The sequence below is a fragment of the Mercenaria mercenaria genome, chromosome 9 (genome assembly GCF_021730395.1).
Source record: "Mercenaria mercenaria strain notata chromosome 9, MADL_Memer_1, whole genome shotgun sequence".
Lineage (NCBI taxonomy): Eukaryota > Metazoa > Mollusca > Bivalvia > Venerida > Veneridae > Mercenaria > Mercenaria mercenaria.
The window spans coordinates 69,231,172-69,249,670 of NC_069369.1; the positions used below are offsets into that span (position 1 = coordinate 69,231,172).

The following is an 18,499-nucleotide window of genomic DNA, read 5'->3' on the forward strand; positions in this document are numbered from 1 at the left end:
GTGAATATTCCGAGTCATTTCACATCCTGCAGAAAAAGGAATGATGCATTTCTGTAGTATATTATAAAAAGACATGATATCTGATCGATTGAGATTAAATACATGTCAAGGAAAAGGCATATCCCCTCGTTCTGCCGACTTTTCAGTCCAGTGCCGCAGGCATCTCGATGGTGCCGCAGGCATCGCGAGGGGCGCAGTCATCTTGAATACTATTGTAGTCAGTAGTACGTGTAATTTCGACCACCTAACATGTATTAAAGTACAAACAAGAAATATCTTTAAAAATGATGGTCGGCGAATTGTAATAAGGAAAGAAGTTTATGAATTTTTCATCTAATATTCATCTTTCATCTAACATTTTGCAAAACTAATCACCGCACTTTTAACAATTTAAATGGTTCTCTTTTAATTTTTCGCAGAGGTTTCGTAGGGTTGCAATTTTGTTTCGTTTATCCTTAGACGAATAATTACAGCAGTAGTTTGATGAAGATTCGTGAAGAGGTTCATGAGAAGAGGTCATTAAACGTGTTTATATTTTTAGCTAAATTGGTCCCTATCCCCATTTGTAACAAAATAGCAAGAGACCTTACGATATTGCTACACATCGTGTTTGATAAAAATCCATTACATTTTAGTGGTTAATGCGAAGAAAGGCATATCTTCTTTTAGCTATAGTGGTCCCTAATAGGGCCCAAGTTCCTATATAAATAAATTTGGAAGAGGACCTTATAATGATGCTCCAGACCATGTATGACAAAGATCCACCAAGCTGTTCATGAGACGCTGTATAAAAGCATTTCTAGTTTTAGCTCTAGCAGCCCCTAAAAGGGGTTAAATGTCCCAGCTGAACAAAGTTGGCTGCGGGCCTAATGAAGATGCTTCAAATCAAGTTTGATTAGAATACATGAGAAAAAATCAATTAAAGGATTTTTTTATTTATTATTTTTATTTATTTCTAAAAAATGTCCAACTGATCCCGCTTTAACAAATGCATATTCGCTATTCATGAATCTTTGGACAATGACGTCACACCTATAAAAAAGTGAAGGTCAAGCAAAACATACAATTGTAATTATTTCAATATTTCTGTTTCATAAGCAAAGTTTGACCGTAGTCATATCACATAGATAAACTGTATGCAGCGTACCTTCATTTCTGTGTAATGAGATTCAGTCATTATATAGCATATATATAATAAAACAGATTTCAACTGAGTTCAATATTTGCATACCATATTAAAGAAAGATATTCATATATAATAAATCAGTTAAATAATTTATAACAAATATATCAAAGCAAACAAGTACTCATTTTAATATGCAATCTGAATAAGTCACAAAAGCAAGAAACCTTTTCATATACAGACGACAATTGTAACAAGGAAAATCTTTTAAAAAGCACTTCTCTATATAAAAGACTCTTATCACACCCTTATTGATGTGATACGCAGACCGTATTCAGCTCTTTCTTTAATTTGATATATGTTGGTATTTGAACAGGTTTTTATCATATTTATTAAACTTACTTATCATTTTGAGATATATCAATATTCTTGCTAAATATACTGAGCAAAAGTTAGCTTTAAAACTGTAAACAGCGTCGTTTAGGATAAACGCTTTGTCTACATTTCACTCAGCGTAGCACAATCAACAGAGTGAAAGAAATTGACACTCTCGTCCAATCAGGCAGAGTGTTGCATAAATCTTCCATTTTGATAAATTATCTATAATGCGTTATCAAGTAGTTTGATTTGCTAACTGAAGTCACGTGGCATAGATAACGAAAACGAATTTAGACGGCGTCGCCGAAAAAAAATCAATAACAATGTTGTTCCTCCAGTTATTGTGTAAGACAAATCTTCTGAATCCGAACTTTATAATATTAATAGCTATTTTAAGAAGTTTGCAGTATTCTTTCTCGCTGTTTTGGGGAATGGGGCCAGGTCGATTCCAGTTGGGAAAATCACGTCATTTTATATCGAACTGGGATTATTTTCTCCTAAAATAACAATATTCAATTACCAAACATTGCCATTAGTAACAATCATTGATGCTTACTTCAAACCAAGGTACGAAAACCAGCATTAGAGCACAAAAACTGTCATAACTTTGTCATTTTTCAGCCAGTTTTGATGTTTTTGTTTCAGCATCAAGTATTGTTGTTTTTATTTTCTTTACAGTTTTGGCGTACTATTTTGATTAGCGATGAGCTGAGTTCCCCCACCCCAACCCTAACAAAAAAGAAAGAAAGAAGAAAAAAAAGAAATGGCGAAAAAATCAGTTTTGGTTTTCCGAAGAAAAGGAACTAAACAAGACAAAATAAAAACAACGTAAAACACGAAACTTCCCTTACAACGATACTATTCAGAAATTTTATGTGGAAAAGAAGCAAATTATGAAGTTAACGATTGTTAAGTATCTTGTTAATTTTATATTTTCAGATGAATGTGCATTCAGTGTATATTAAAAGGGAAAAGAAAATCATTCAGAACTCCTTATGGTCAGACGTAAACTTTATGTGTACAGTCAGTGCACAGACCTAAATCATATTTGAACGACAAAGAGTGAGTAAAGTACGTTAATATTTTTGTAGAATTTCAGAACAAGTTAAGACCCATTTTGTGCTCCAATGCTTGTTTTCATACCTTGCTTTGAACTAAGTATCAATAATTGTTACAAATGGAAATGTTTGGTAACTGAATATTGTTATTTTCGGAGAAATAATCCCAGTTCGATATAAAATAACGTGATTTTCTCAACTGGAAGGGATCTGGCCCCATCCCCCAAAACAGCGAGGAAAAATATTGCAAACTTCTTAAAATAGCTATTAATATTACAAAGTTCGGGTTCAGAAAAATTTGTCTTACACAATAACTGGAGGAACAACATTGTTATTGATTTTAATACATGTTAGGTGGTCGAAATTACACGTACTACTGACTACAATAGTATTCAAGATGACTGCGCCCCTCGCGATGCCTGCGGCATCATCGAGATGCCTGCGGCACTGGATTGAAAAGTCGGCAGAACGAGGGGATATGCCTTTTCCTTGACATGTATTTTATCTCAATCGATCAGATATCATGTCTTTTTATGATATACTACAGAAATGCATCATTCCTTTTTCTGCAGGATGTGAAATAACTCGGAATATTCACTGCTTTGGTAATTTTCATGTTACTGTATCTGATGAAAAACACGCGCAAAATAACAATATTACATATTTCTTCACAAACTGGGCATGGATTTGTCGGCAAGACATAACTAAATCCCGCTGCATTCCCCGATTTCTAAAAAGTGTTTACTGTAACAAGACAATAACCAAAAACATTCAATTTTACTCACCGTGCTCGTTATTTTTGTAAACATCCTGCGCAATGCCTGCGCCGTCGGAAGCGCGATGCCTTCATTTTAGTGCGGCACATTTTGTGCCGCAGGCAACGTTTCATACACGTGAAGAACTTTTTCCAAAACTTGTAGCATTATGGTAACGTAGTTTATATGATGGCTCTTTTGAAAAAGGCGGTTTGAGATAAAATAATTCCCTTGAAATTGAGTCAGTTTTGGGTTGCTTACTGATACACGATGTAAACTCTGATGCAACTCTTTTGCTTCAGGGTGAATAGTCGCTTTAGCCGTATTCAAGTAGGAACTTCTGATTAATTATAATAGAAATTTCAGTGACTATACATTTTACATGTATGTTTTGTCAGCTGATAAACGGTCGGAGGAATCCGGTATTGGGACATTTTGCGATTACAAAACATGTCATTTGACATCCAATACACATCTTACAGTGTTCAAGGATTGTGATAATAAAGTGTGCAAGAAGTATAATTAAGTATCTGTGGTGACATCTATGGCGTACCATTTTGGTCGAAAGTTTCAAGATACCACAGTTAGTAATAAAATTATACCTGCGGGTAGATATTGAAAATGTACCCACGGGTATAAAAATTGTACCTGCGGGTATAATTTTATACCTGCGGGTATTATTAATTATGTTGTATGTTGTATAAAAATTGTACCTGCAAGTATAAAAATTATATCCGCAGGTATAATAATTGTACATGTGGGTATAATTTTATACCTGCAGGTATAATTTATACCCGCATGTATTATTAGTTACACTGCTTGTTGGTGGCATGATATTGGATTTTCGAGACAGCGTATATCCCGTATCCTGTCACCAACAAACAGTGTAACGATTTTATCTTGCCGACTACCTTTTACATCCTCGCTGTAATTGACATAATTTTTATATTAATAAAGCTACTTACAGTTGCAGCGCAGACTGAATTCATTCAATCTTTTCTGGTCATCATGCCTTGATTGTAGTTGATTAACACCAACCATAAAATGCAAAGTGAACTGTATTTTGACTGAATCACAAAACAAAGAAGGTCATTTATACAGGTTATGAACTGGTTTTGAAAAACTTTTATGGTTCATCCTTTCGAAAAATTATCAGATTACACGATGTCAGAAATGTCTTAAAACTTCGGCTTTCGTCCCATTTCCTGTAATTTCCTTTATCTTGCAGGTAGATTAAATGATTCTTCAACACACTGCTGTCTTACAAATGCGTTAATTCCTTTGCTTTACGATGATTTAACAAAAACAATATTTCAACCTGGCAATCGCGGTCAGAGTTACTGTTCTTCTATTTCCACCAATTTCACGAACCTAATTTAGTCTATTTTAGATAGGAAAAAATAGAAGGGCAAGAAAACACTGAATCTTTTATCTCGGCAACGATATCTATAGCTGGAGCTTATAATCTGACTTGATTCAATTACGCTAGCGATGCGGCAGCCATTTTGTTTTTAATCAAAATCATATCTGAAATGTACCTGCAGGATATGGAATATATCCTGTCTCCACGTGACGTCTATTGACCAATAGAAATGCAAGAATTTTGTAGGAGGCAAGATAAAATTTTATACCCACGGGTATAATAATTGTACCTGCGGATATAATTTTATACCTGCGGGTATAATTTTATATCTGCAGGTATAATTTATACCCGCAGGTACAATTTATATACCCGTGGGTACATTTTCAATATATACCCGCAGGTATGAAATTGTACCAGCAGGTATTATTTTATTACTACCTGTGGTATCTGGAAACTTTCGACCCAAATGGTACGCCATAGACATCCCTCATACGATTCTGAAAGGATCACAGCAAGGAACTTAATGTGGTACTCGTATCACAGATAATTAGCACCAATTATCTCGTCCGCACACCATCTCTATTCTACCTCCGTCATCATGGTAATGGACACTTACTCGTCAAGTTCCGTTCGAGTATGTATTATTCGTATCGTATACGATTTTAGCATTCATTTGTTGTTTTATAGGTGTAATGGTACTAAATAGGTAATCAAGAAGCATTTCCGGGCTAGTCAGATAATGGCAGAAAGAAAAACATCCTCATTTTCTCAAAATAAACGTGACATTTGCATGTTTTATGGAAGCCAGTTCCTGTTTTTATTTCATTTTGGACCAGTCCTATACTTTACTTTTTTTAGTAGTATTTTCAATGAGAATGTTTGCATTTATGGAAATGTAAACAAACCTTATTACACTTAAGTTCATACCCACATTTTAGCTGTCAGTTTGGAAGATATTCTATAGTGTTGACCTGTCAGACAAAACATCTCTCTTAGAAGATACAAGGCCACTACTTTTCTTGGTGTTTTATGTGGTTTACTGGTGGTCATTTATGAGCATAAGGCTATTAATTAATTTTGTGTTACAGCTTTCAAAAGTTTGTTAATTTTATATAGAACATATAGAAAATTTATTTACTACTTTATTACCTGTGAAAAACGACCGAAGGACACTGATATCGCATAATTTACGGGCAATACGTACTCGCACGGATAAACGTTGTTTTTTTTTCATTAAGGGTTCACAGTCTTAAATGATTATTCAGAGCATGAAGTAGAACGTGCTTTACAAACCAATAACGCAATAGCAGACAGTATGAAGGAAGAACTTAATTGGCAAAAAGACTGTATTGGAATTTCGTATTATTGTTTTGATAAGTATAACGGTGATATAAGCGAGAAAAAAGTGAATATATTGAAACATGTTGGCTATGTATTCTAAACAATGAAATAGACGAAAAAGATAATCACTGATAGGAAAACGATCATGGTTTCGTGGCCGGAGAAATAACAAGTCTTAAGCAAATAGCTTTCTAAAAAGCAGAGCAAAACATTTGCTTATCATATTATCTTTTCGAGGTAGTTGCGAAAGAGTAAAGTGGAGTAAAGTGGATGAATAAAAAGTAAAATGCTCTACTTGTTTAAGCAAGCAATAACTCTAAAGAAGTGACACTTTCCGGTGATAAAATATATACAAATTTTAACTTAATACTTGAGAGAGTAATATGGGTTGCACAAATTCTGTAAAAGTTTCGAAAACATCGTGCAGTAACATTGAAACAGACCAGCCAACGCTTACAATAAAACTAGGACCACAAATGGACCTGACGGAAAATGAGAAACGGATTGTCAAATCAACATGGCACCATATGACGAAGGACATTTCTGAAAACGGTCTTCGAGTGTTTCTAAGGATATTTGAAACATGTCCTGAAACTAAAGAACTTTTTCATGTGGAAAACAGTCAACATATAGAATTAACACGTAACCAGGTGATCAGGGGACATGGGGCTCGGTTTATAAGTGCAATATGGGCTGCTGTAAATTGTTTAGATGAGAGTGGTGACAAGCAGGAAAAACTAAGAGAAGTGTTATTTGTTCTTGGACAACAACATAAAGACTACTCTGGATTTAAAGCGGAATATTCTGAAATATTTTACGACGCGCTAATGTGGCAATGGGAACTATGCATTGGAGACAATTTTACGTCGGAAGTATCAGACACTTGGAGTCACGTATTTGTCTACATGATGGAAAATCTCAAAGAGGGCTATTTCTCATAGAAAAGTCAGCAGATCAATATATCCGTAATCATTGTACAAAGGCAATACGGATAACTATTAGCATAATTGTCATGAATAAAATGATTGATTGACTGACATGCAAAACAAGTACAAAAATATTTGATTATGCTAAATGTAAACAGATATTAATTATAATAATTTAAGTGCTTATGAAAAATATATCTGAGTACTTTATACATGTAAATTTTACATATAGTGAATGGAGTTTTCTCGTAAATGTTTTGTATCCAAAATAAACAGATTCAAATGAAAGAAAAGATACCCATATTTCGGAGTGCCAGTATAAACAATATCGCTTTGAAAATACTTAAAGTTAACATAATTTTACTTACGGTCAACATGATAAAGTGTTAGAGGACTCCACAAGTGGTTATATTTTGGCGTATTGTATTTAAAATAGTTTATATGGCATGTTTAGTATACTATACTCAACATATCACAAATCTTTTTCGAAAATTGAAGATTCAAAAGGCGAAATGAAAAAAAAAACAACATATTTTCAATTATTTTGTTATACAGAATATTACGACAGACAATAGGTTTTAAATGCACTAATTTAACCCTGTAAAGAAAATGAATGAAAATAAAAAATTAATAAAAGCTAGATACAAACATATCTTTAAAATATACGCTGAAAAATTCATCCGAAGCTGTGCTCCTGTCAAATGCTTCTATCTTGAACTGGTTGAATTAATATACTTTTATATTAACTAGTAAACAAGAAGGAGCTATTGTCACATTTGATTTAGTTTTGATTTTAAATGCGGTTTACATTCCAATACAACAATTTGAACAAAAACAAGACCAAAAACAAAGCTGTTTGTAATGAAAAAAAAATGAAACAGCTAAAATGTTCATGTTTGTTTTAGTTACAACAACAGCAACAACAACAGTTAAAAAATAAACCCAAAACTCCCTGTCTATATCCTGACAGGGGAAATTTGACACAAAACTCAATACACATATTTATCTTCATTTTCAGAAAAGTAAAATAAAACAAATAACTCGAGAGTATTAAGCTGTTTTGAAAACATCCAACAAACAAGCAACTGACATGATGTCCTGTTGTAATTATGAACTTGCATTTGTATTCTCAAAAAACGGTGAGTCTTTTTGTTATGTATGTTATTACGTAAATTAATGCGAAACAAAAGAGACAACAAAACTATAATAAAAATAAGGATTAAATTGTGGTATTAAAGCTACAATATGTATATAAATTATATAGGGCTGTTGAGTACGCGTGGAAGTCGAAGGTAACAAATTTCCTTCGTTAAAACTGTTGTTATTTGGTGAATGCAATTATCCATTGCTTGTGAAATGTATTGCGGCAGACTAGTACCACTGAAGCTGAAAACTTAAAAGTGTTGGAATTCCACTTTATGTAAATAATTTGGATAACATTCCTGAGCACTAATCTGTATAGTCAATAATGACAGTTTGACACTCATTTCCCGATTCACCTGCTGTAATCCATAATTTAAACTTTGAATTCATATATGTGTATATTTAATTTCGTCTGCTTTATGATAATACAGCGTGTATCATTGACATGACTGCATATGCTGGGGTATCATGGGATATCTTTGCAAATGTATTTTGGAGCGAGACATGATGTCTATATGCGCATTAATTCCATTTATGAAACCGTCGTTTATATGACTGAAAAATTGTTGAAAAAGACGTTAAACCCGAACACACACACACACACACACACATTTATGAAAGATTTTAGTTTTGTCACGGACTTCTGTTTTCAATATTTAGATGAAAAAGATTTGTAAAATTACTATTATTTACGAATTCGGCCTGTCTGACGGATTTGTATGAAAACCCACAAACAAAATAGTATTGTTAGTCTATTTACAGAACATACATTACTTGATAAGGTATGAATCGATTATTGATCAGGAAAAGACATTTTAACAATAAAGATATTTATCAAGCAACTACTTTGTAAACTTCCCCATAACGGCTAATATTTGCTGTTACAATGTCAATTACAAAAATTATTCCCGCCCATATTGACAGACTGGTTTTTACATCAGTTCCATTCCAAAGTCAGTTTTATTACAGAGTCCAGTTTTAATAATGTAAAAAACAAGGAAGAATATCCAACAGGGAAAGCCACGTTCAAAAAACACAGCCTCCCCAAAGACACACACGAACAATTCTTGCACACAATACACAAACATGAACACAAAGGACAAAACAAACAAATACAGGAACACAGTGGGGCACCGCCTTGGAACGGTCAGTGGCAAAACCACCACTGGTGAACTTAAACCGGTTTATGGTGCACCTAACCTCACTCTTACCCCCACCATGTTCCAAAGTCACAAGACAGTGTAAATAAAAGTAATTCCCGCCAGGTGAAACCCTAACATACGTAAAGGCAACAGAAGGTATGTAATGTAAAACACAAAGATGCCCTTGTAGATATAATATAAAAATGCAATCCTTAAGAACCTAAAACGCATGTACTCAATGCCTTTGCAGAAGACAGAGCAACAAGGGAAACACCCTCAAGGGCCCGACGGAACAGGCCAGAAGACGGAAATCAAATACTTTTTCTAAACTTATCCTATAATCTCAGCTAGTAGTATCGAAGAAACAAAAGCACTTAATGACGTCATTGTGTAAGAAATGACATCACAATGTTTACATGGGTCGATTGTTGGAAGGTTGTTTGGTGTTTTTGCCACTGACCGTTCCAAGGCGGTGCCCCACTGTGCTCCTTTGTTCGTTTCGTCTTATGTGTTGGCTTTGTGTACGTGTGTTGTTCGTTTTGTCCTTATGTGTTGGCGTTGGGTATGTGTGTATGTGTGTGTGGTGCACGCGTCTGCGTGCTGGGGGTTTCGTTTTGAGGAGGCTACGTTTTTGGTGCGTGGCATTCCCAGTTTGATATTTTTCTTTGTTTTTATACACTTGAGACGATATATTTACTGTGCATTCTTAATTAATGTCTAATTCTAGGCGTTTATTTTTAATTAAGTAGATGCAAACGTGTTTACGTTTATTTTATTTCATAGAACAGCGTAATTTTAGGGATTAAAGTCTCTCTGACTGAGTCTGGAAGTGAAATGTTCAGCGCTTTGGACATATAGCTGTCTGATTCAAATGTTTAAATAATGTGGAAATAAAGCAGGTTCTGATTTATTAAAGAGAATGATGTTTTATTTTTACGCAGGTAGTAATTTAATTTATTGCTATTTTTTATTAGAATTTCAGAAGTCAATAAGCAATTTCTAAATTAAAATCAACATTGCTGCAGTATTGTTTCGTCCAGATGTTTCAAAAGCGGATGAAAAAAACAACATATTTTTGCTTCTCAAAAGAAAACCTCACCCTTTCCAGCCGATATCAGTCTTGATATGATACCATTGATAACAAAAGCCATAGCCTGTTATTCTCGATTTATCATTTATTCACTCATTTATTATCTGAAACTTGATATCCCCATGTAGCCATTTGCAGACAGACTACATCTTTCAAGATTTAAGTATTTACTTCCATTTGTAAGTTATCAATCAGCAAACAAAACGAACGTAAGAAATTATGATTTATTGAGTCCTCTCATAAAATGATTTGGCGATACATTATGGCAGGATATCGTTTCGGAACCGAAAGGGAAATGACAATGGACAGGATATGATGGCTCAACAATCGCAGTATACGATGTAGTAAGCTCATTTTTTGGATAGAATACGAGTACGTTTTATAAAATTGTACAATGTCAACCTCACATTTGATATACAGTGGACTTCTCAATCGATTGAATATCCAAATGTTATGAAACTACGGCACGATTAGCAGTATTGAAGTTACTAAAATGTCAGTATTTAAGACAATGGACCCGTAATAAAAATCATTAAAATACGTTAACTTCCGTGTTTTATCAGCCTTCTCTATGTGCGTGTCGAGCGGCTACAATTTACGACTGAAGACTACCGCATTGTTTAACGTAGATACGTAAACGCACGGAAATTGCCGAGTGCTATTACAGGTTCACTGCCGCAATTTATTTAAGTATTTAGCTTATTGGTTATTGTGACCACCTCGGTAGGCTAGTGGTAGAGCGCCCGCTTCGAGTGCGGGAGGTCGTGGGTTCGATCCTTGGCCGCGTCATACCATAGATGTTAAAAATGGTACTAGTAGCTTCCTCGCTTGGCGCTCAGCATTAAGAGGATAGTGCTAGGACTGGTCAGCATAGTGTCAGTATAATGTGACTGGGTGGGATATCATGTCACGTGTCATTCCAGTGAGACAGCACTATAAAGTTGGGCATTGTACTAATCTCCAATGATAACGTGATTCCCGCCGAAACGCGAGGACGAGTCTAATTCATGATAACTGATGTAATAACAATTCAATGCTCGCACATTACTTGACAAGCATATATTAGTATTTCTTTCATTTTATATATCCACTGTGTATATGGCAACATAGCTCAGTTGGGTAAAGTGCAGACAAACAACTGCATATAATGGAATCGTTTTATGGGTTCGAATTCTCATGAGTTTTTTTTTTTCAGATTTTTGTTTTGTTTTTCCTGTTCGTTTTCATTTTTGCTTCCGTATTTTTGCTTGTTTCTTTGGTGGGTTGTATGTGTATATTATGTCTTTATATAACACAAAAGTATGTTCATTATTTGCATGGCGTAAGTGCATGCATTTAATCAATATCATCTTTGATATATTATAAACTGCCATACCGCAGTAGATACCTCTCTGACGTGTTGTCACAGAGCTCATGAAGGAATCTAATTTTTTATGCAAAAGTGAAATAAAAATTAAATGTCGATGCTGAGTTTCGAACCCACACGGCAAAAGATCTGTTGAACATGAACAGTATGCTTTACCACTGAGCTAATTCGTAATTGGTACAAAATCTAGAAATATTTAGATTGTAACATGTTAGAAAAATGTTGAATTCCCTATGTTCCATTTTAATCTATTTATAGTCATGTTTGTAAATATCAAGTTATCGTTGGGGCATAGTACTCACTGCTGCAAGTAGACACCGTCGTTTATATGACTGAAAAATTTGTGGAAAAAAACGTTAAACTCGAACACACATATTGATTATTGTATTCATAAAATTATATCGTATTGTACTAGTAAACGCTAGTAAAACCTACTTTGTATTTCGAAGCTGGCAGCAGAGTATAGAGTATATACAGGAGTGATTCAATGCCATTAAAAATTGTTCCGAAAAGTGTCTCATTACTTATCACTAATCACTGCATCCTTAATTTTTAGAAATTCTGAAAGCGCCCGCATTTAGCGTTTATCAAATATCCTACAAATGCATTAATAAAATATACATTTTTTATGCTCGCTATTTTATCACCCATTTTAACATCTCTTTCAAAAATACAATTCTTATTTTAAAAATTCTTTATTGAGTACATTAAGTATTGGTGACAAAGAGGGCGCTAAAGTTAATCAAGATTATAATAACTTTTTTTTCAGGTCAAAACATTTTTGATGTCGTCAATTCATATAGCACTGACCTATTTTCCTTACCACATGAATCTGAAATAGCATAATAAAAACCGTTGGGTAGTAGCTCATGGCAATCCATAGGGAAAAAGGTTAGCCATTATCCAACATATTTGTTTCAGTTATTAAACGTGAATCTTGATGTATATCTGGAAATGTCATTTTAATAACAATAAAATTCCATTTTATAATTAATTGCTTTTGTGGTTTTGGATTTGTCATATACCAGTCATATATTGAATCTGTGAGTTTTCAGTCTCGCAAGTAAAAGTAATTTCAACGTTTCTGTTGTCGCTGACAATATGTTCAAGAGAAAATACATACTGATTCGGCCACCTTTTATTCTTTATTTTTGTTGTAATATTAAAATACCATTTATATTATTGTTCATTCTAAAGAAATCCGAAGGTTGTATTAGGATTTAAAAAAAAATATGTTGAATTCTGAAATAAAAATTTAAAAGAAAACCGAGTTTAATGGTGGGGATATGTTCCATTGCAAATTTCAGCCATTTTGGTCACAAGTGTTTTCTTTTTCAAATATCAAATTCAACTTTACTTGTGAATTGATTAATGTAATAACTTTCGTGACATCATAGTTAGCATCAAAGCAACGTTTCAAGCTAAGGGCGTGAGGGGTTTTGCAGATTTCATACCTCTCGTGAACAGAATGTGCTATTATGTTTCTTGGTTGCATTCTATTCTTCCAAAGGATTTTTTCATAAAATGTATTAACTCTCATAAGAGCTGTCTTTCAGTGCCGTATGGCAGCTGTAAAAAGTCTCCCCGTACTTGGACTCAGTGTTGTTATACTTACTGGTTCTTTACGATCATGGAGAACATTTATTTTACTGTAATAGAATTCCGTTTAAGCCGGTGCTAAGGGGATGTGAGGAGTGCTGCACATTTCATTACCTCTCACGAACAAACTCAGTCAAACAGATTGTGCTATAATTGAGTCGCGTCATGAGAAAACCAACATAGTGGGTTTCGCTTTCAAAGCCTATTGCAATTAGAGAAACTATTAGAGAACAGCATGGATCCTGACCAGACTGCGCGGATGCGCAGGCTAGTCTGGATCCATGCTGGTCGCAAATGCACTATGTTGATTTTCTCATGGCACGGCTCAATAATGTTTCTTGGTTTTGATCTTTGCTTCCAAAGGAATTTTGTACAGATTCTATTTGTCATGAGCCAGAAATGTACGTAGGGAAAATATTTTGTCATTACATTCAAAAACATCGAACTACCATCTCTGGAAACCTTTTAAACTACATGTATACAGAATTAATGTCCGAGTCTTTCAAAATGAAAACGCAAGTTGCGAAAATCCCTCATACGTTTTGGTGGATCACACCGTAATCTTTTCATGCAAGTCGACCGCTTTTCAAATATAGCTAAAAAGTATTATATCGTTCACAGACGATCAAAATTGTGGGCTCGCTATGACAAGTATGTGTGTACGCAAAATTATGGTATGCAGTCAATTAGTATTCTATGAATAAAATTCTGAATGGACATGATGATTCTGAAAAATGTGCATAAAATGTGTTTTTACCTTTATTAAGAGGAAAATGAACATATGTATCATAACAGTGTCCGATCATACAGTAACGACGAAAATACGCAATTCTTGCTTGGGTCAATTTGCTTGAGAAGAATTCTATCCTGATTCATACCATTGTAATATCACATATTGAACAACATGATCTACCGCTTGATTAGCATAACCTTCCATTAGCGCTTGTTTGAACTACAAAGTCTCCAGGGGTATGTTGTCATTGACTTTGGAATTCCCTACCATTATCATCAATATGTTCAGAATTATGATTGCTATGAAATGCCCTGGTACCGTTTTCTTAGTATACTACTTGAATAGCAAAATCTGTAAGTATAGAAAAAACACATGACAGACGTCAGGATATCATTGCCTCAAAAATAAAACCGTTTAACATTTATTTGGAAAGCGAATAAGAAAATTTACTTGGTGACACTGTTTGTGAGCATAATATCTCGGCCAAGTTCGATAACCAGCAAAATCACCCCAGGCACTCTTGAGTTATGGCCCTTGAATTACTCAAAATCTGCAAATTTACCCTTGACCGCCCTCTAAGTCAAACATTTTTATCAAATCTTCACTAAACGTGGTAACAATGTTTGTGAGCATAATATCTCTGCCAAGTCCGATAACCAGCAAAATCGCCCCAGGCACTCCTGAGTTATGGCCCATTAATTACTAAAAATTTGCAACTTTAGCCTTGTCCGCCCTCTAAGTCAAACAGTTTTCATCCGATCTTCACCAAACTTGGTGGCAATATTTGTGGGCATAATATCTCGGTCAAGTTCGATAACCAGCAAAATCACCCAGGCACTCTTGAATTATGTCCCTTGAATTACTCGAAAAACCGCGAATTTAGCCTTGTCCGCTCTCGAAGTCGAACAGTTTTCATCCGATCTTCACCAAACCTGCTGACAATGTTTGTGGGCATAATATCTCGGCCAAGTTTTGTAACCAGCCAAATCGCCCCAGGCACTCTTGGATTATGGCCCTTGAATTAGGCCAAATTCGATGACGGGCGTATTTTGTGACAGTCTGCCACTTTTGTTAATTTATTTAAATCTTTTTTCATACTAAGGAGACAATCATTATCGAAATCATACAATATCTTAGTAAAGTAGGAAATACGGGTTGTACGAGTTCTGCATTCAGATCATGGGTTTATTGTGACATAAACTAGGCAAAGATTAAACAAAAGTTGTAAAATCAACATGGAATTATATACACATTTGTGGTGGTGGGGACTTTTCATTGGGGAAAAGTTTACACAGGTAATATCGGACATAATATTACATTGTATTTTCCTATGAATAAAGAGTGACGGAAATGGCGAATCGACACGAAAATGTCATATTTTTAAGAAATTAAATTGGAAACATCGCTTAAAATCATTTAGGTAAAAAACATGTATATTGCTAAAATATCAGTGCTGAAATAAATAAATAAAAGTATTTCTTATGCAGATTTTATGACAGATGTTTGTCGTTTTAATAAGGATGAACGTATAAAGGTTATAAACCATAGCAATTTTGTATTAGCTTTATAATTTATCGTGTTTTATTTGTGCAATACTGTATCTATAATACTGAAACACACCAAGCGTACTGTAGTGATACAGTCTAAAAGACTTGCATCTTATATTGTCATTTTGCAAAACAAAGTAATATTGGAATAAAAGTTCCATGAAATTGTTGATGTTCGTTTATTCTAAGAATTATATGCAATTAACCCAAATGTTTGTAAAGTATAATTCTTGATCAAAATGATAAATATATGTATCTTGCTCATGGCTGTACTTTTTGACTTTTTGTTTTCTCGTGCAATTTGAATTCGTTGTTTGAACTGCAAATTCTCACATGATACACATACATTGACACTGTTTCACAAATACAAATTAAGCAAAGTCAATTCTCTCTCGATTGTTTCTTTGCAATCTCACGATCATACGTTCCTGATGCAAAACGTCGTCCTTATTAATATGCTATGTATTATGTAAAGAAATCATATTATTGCGGTCAATAGCTATTGTTGCAATGTTGTAATGTCAACATTTGTATCTTGTATCAGAATTTTGTATAATATAAATAGCCTGTTAAATTACTATTCAAAAGTATCTTAAAAGCAATATACTACTTAACATTTAGCCTGCTAAATGTATAAGATAATCTGGTCCATCATTCAGTTAGAGCAGTACCATTCATGAATCAAAGGTGTGTTCACTGAAAATTTACTGACTGAATAACAAACAGTGCAGATCATGATCAGACTGATCTTGGTCTGCACCGGTCGCAAAGACAGAATCACTTACCTCCAGCAGGCTAAAGTTTAAAGCAAATCACTGTTCAAAGTTACCTCGGAAGAAGCAGAACATGTACGTGCTTTACAAACCAATAACTCAATAGCTTAGAGCCGTAGGAACAATATATTTGTAACACAACAAACAGTATTGGAATTTTATATCATTTTTTTTCAATCAGTCTAAGGTTGCTACGCTCGAGAAAAAAATATGAGTTTTAAAGCATATTGGTTAGGTATTGTAGCGAAGTGAATTGAATGAATAAGATGATCCCTGTCAACAAAAACTTACTACTGAAGAAACTGGTATCGGAAAATTTACTTTTAAAAGTGCGAATTTTATTTTCGGAAGTGATTAAGGGAAATTACATAGCGTAGTATCTTGACCATAAAGTAAAATGGATGTATAAGATGAAGAAATAGAAACGAAAGGAAAATTTTTTATTTGCCTCAGTTGAAATGCACGTGAGCTAAAAAAGTGAAAAATTTACACAATGGAGTAATTCAAGTGTTTCGTAAATATCGGTGACATGGGTTGTGCGAATTCTGTAACAGTTTTGAAAACATCGTGCAGTAACATTAAGATATCACAGCCTAAGCTTACAGTGACACTAGCTCCACAAACAGGCCTGACGGAAAATGAGAAACGGATTATTAAATCAACATGGGGATATATGGCAAAAGACATCCCTGGAAATGGTCTACAAGTGTTTCTAAGGATATTTGAAACATGTCCTGAAACTAAGGAACTGTTTAATGTGGAAAACATTCGACATTCGGAATTAACACGGAACCAGGTGATCAGGGGACATGGAACGCGATTCATGAGCGCAATAGGGGCTGCTGTAAATTGTTTAGATGAGAGTGATGACAAGCAGGAAAAACTTAGGGAAGTATTGTTCGTTCTTGGACAACAACATAAACACTACTCTGGATTCAAACCGGAATATTTTGAAATATTTTACGATGCGCTAATGTGGCGGTGGGAACTATGCATGAGAGAAAATTTCACACCGGAAGTATCGGACACTTGGAGTCACGTATTTGTCTACATGATGGAAAAGCTTAAAGAAGGTTACTCCTCGAAGGAAAGCCAATAGATTTGTCAAATCCATCATCATTTTCAAAATCAACACGAGTATCTACTTGTATATTATTCATCGGCGGTTGCAAAAGTGGCGACATTATAAATTTTATTTGCTTATACAGGTCGTCTTTCTAGATAACATCACTATTTTCAGTGCCTGTACGGTACAATATTCCGGATGGCCAAGACTGTGTTGGAAGGTCTGAACCACATATTTTACCTAGTATGCGTTGTTTTAATGTTTTAGAATAATAATTATATCCATTTATTTTGGTATGCAAGAATTAAACAAACTGAAAAGAAATTCTGCTTCTTAATAGATATGCATACAAACTGAAGTAGAGATTTTCTGTCTAAAATATTTATTGATATTTTGTAATTATATATCGCAAGTACTATAAATCTAGATTTATGTATAAATCTAGTAGTACAAACCAATTAGTTACTAGCAAAGGCAAACTTTGTTTACAGCCACTTTTATGTGTTGTCTCTTTCTTGTGTTTTACCTAATAAGAAATGAAAATGCATTGATGAAAATAAATAACGTTTGCATAGGCAAGTTCTTGTACTTTAGTTTGCTTAAAGACATATTGATAGAAGTGTTGATAACAGTTTGTTTTATCAGTCACCAAAGTATTTAAACAATTAAGTACCCGATAAAATTAGAGCTATGTATAAAATAAGGACAATGACACACTGTCCCGAGAAAATAAAGATACAAACATAATATCATTTGAGCTAACAATAGTTTTATTTCAGTCACGTCAAACAAAATTATGGTATATGACCAAGTACAATTTTCTCTAATGGACACATGCCATCCAGCAATCATTTCCTTGAAAAACTATGTCTTCACTGTCGTCAATTTTAGTTCCAATATTCAATCTCGTGTGGTGGCTATGTTTCCTGCACGATTAAGTCTTTAAATAAAAATACTATTTGCTGTTTACTGTTTCCGAAAGGTAGAAAGGTAAATCATTATTGATAGACAAGTAAAGACGCATCATAATAAGAAAAGTGGTCAAAACTTCTTTTAAAGGAAAATTCTTTGTTTCTGTTGAACTTCTTGAAATGTC

The 18,499-nt window shown here is 34.2% G+C and overlaps 2 protein-coding genes across 2 annotated transcripts; both read left to right on the plus strand.

Annotated features, from left to right (window-relative positions):
* Window positions 1-5,768: 5,768 nt before the first annotated feature.
* LOC123546286 (globin C, coelomic-like) lies at window positions 5,769-7,002 on the plus strand. Its single transcript, XM_045332483.2, has one exon. The coding sequence runs from the start codon at window positions 6,402-6,404 to the stop codon at window positions 6,957-6,959; it is 558 nt and encodes a 185-aa protein (XP_045188418.2). The 5' UTR covers window positions 5,769-6,401; the 3' UTR covers window positions 6,960-7,002.
* A 9,582-nt stretch (window positions 7,003-16,584) lies between these two features.
* Window positions 16,585-17,571, plus strand: LOC123548092 (neuroglobin-like). The gene has a single exon (XM_045335326.2). It carries the CDS (start codon window positions 16,867-16,869, stop codon window positions 17,434-17,436), a length of 570 nt encoding a protein of 189 aa, XP_045191261.2. The 5' UTR covers window positions 16,585-16,866; the 3' UTR covers window positions 17,437-17,571.
* The last annotated feature ends 928 nt before the right edge of the window (window positions 17,572-18,499 follow it).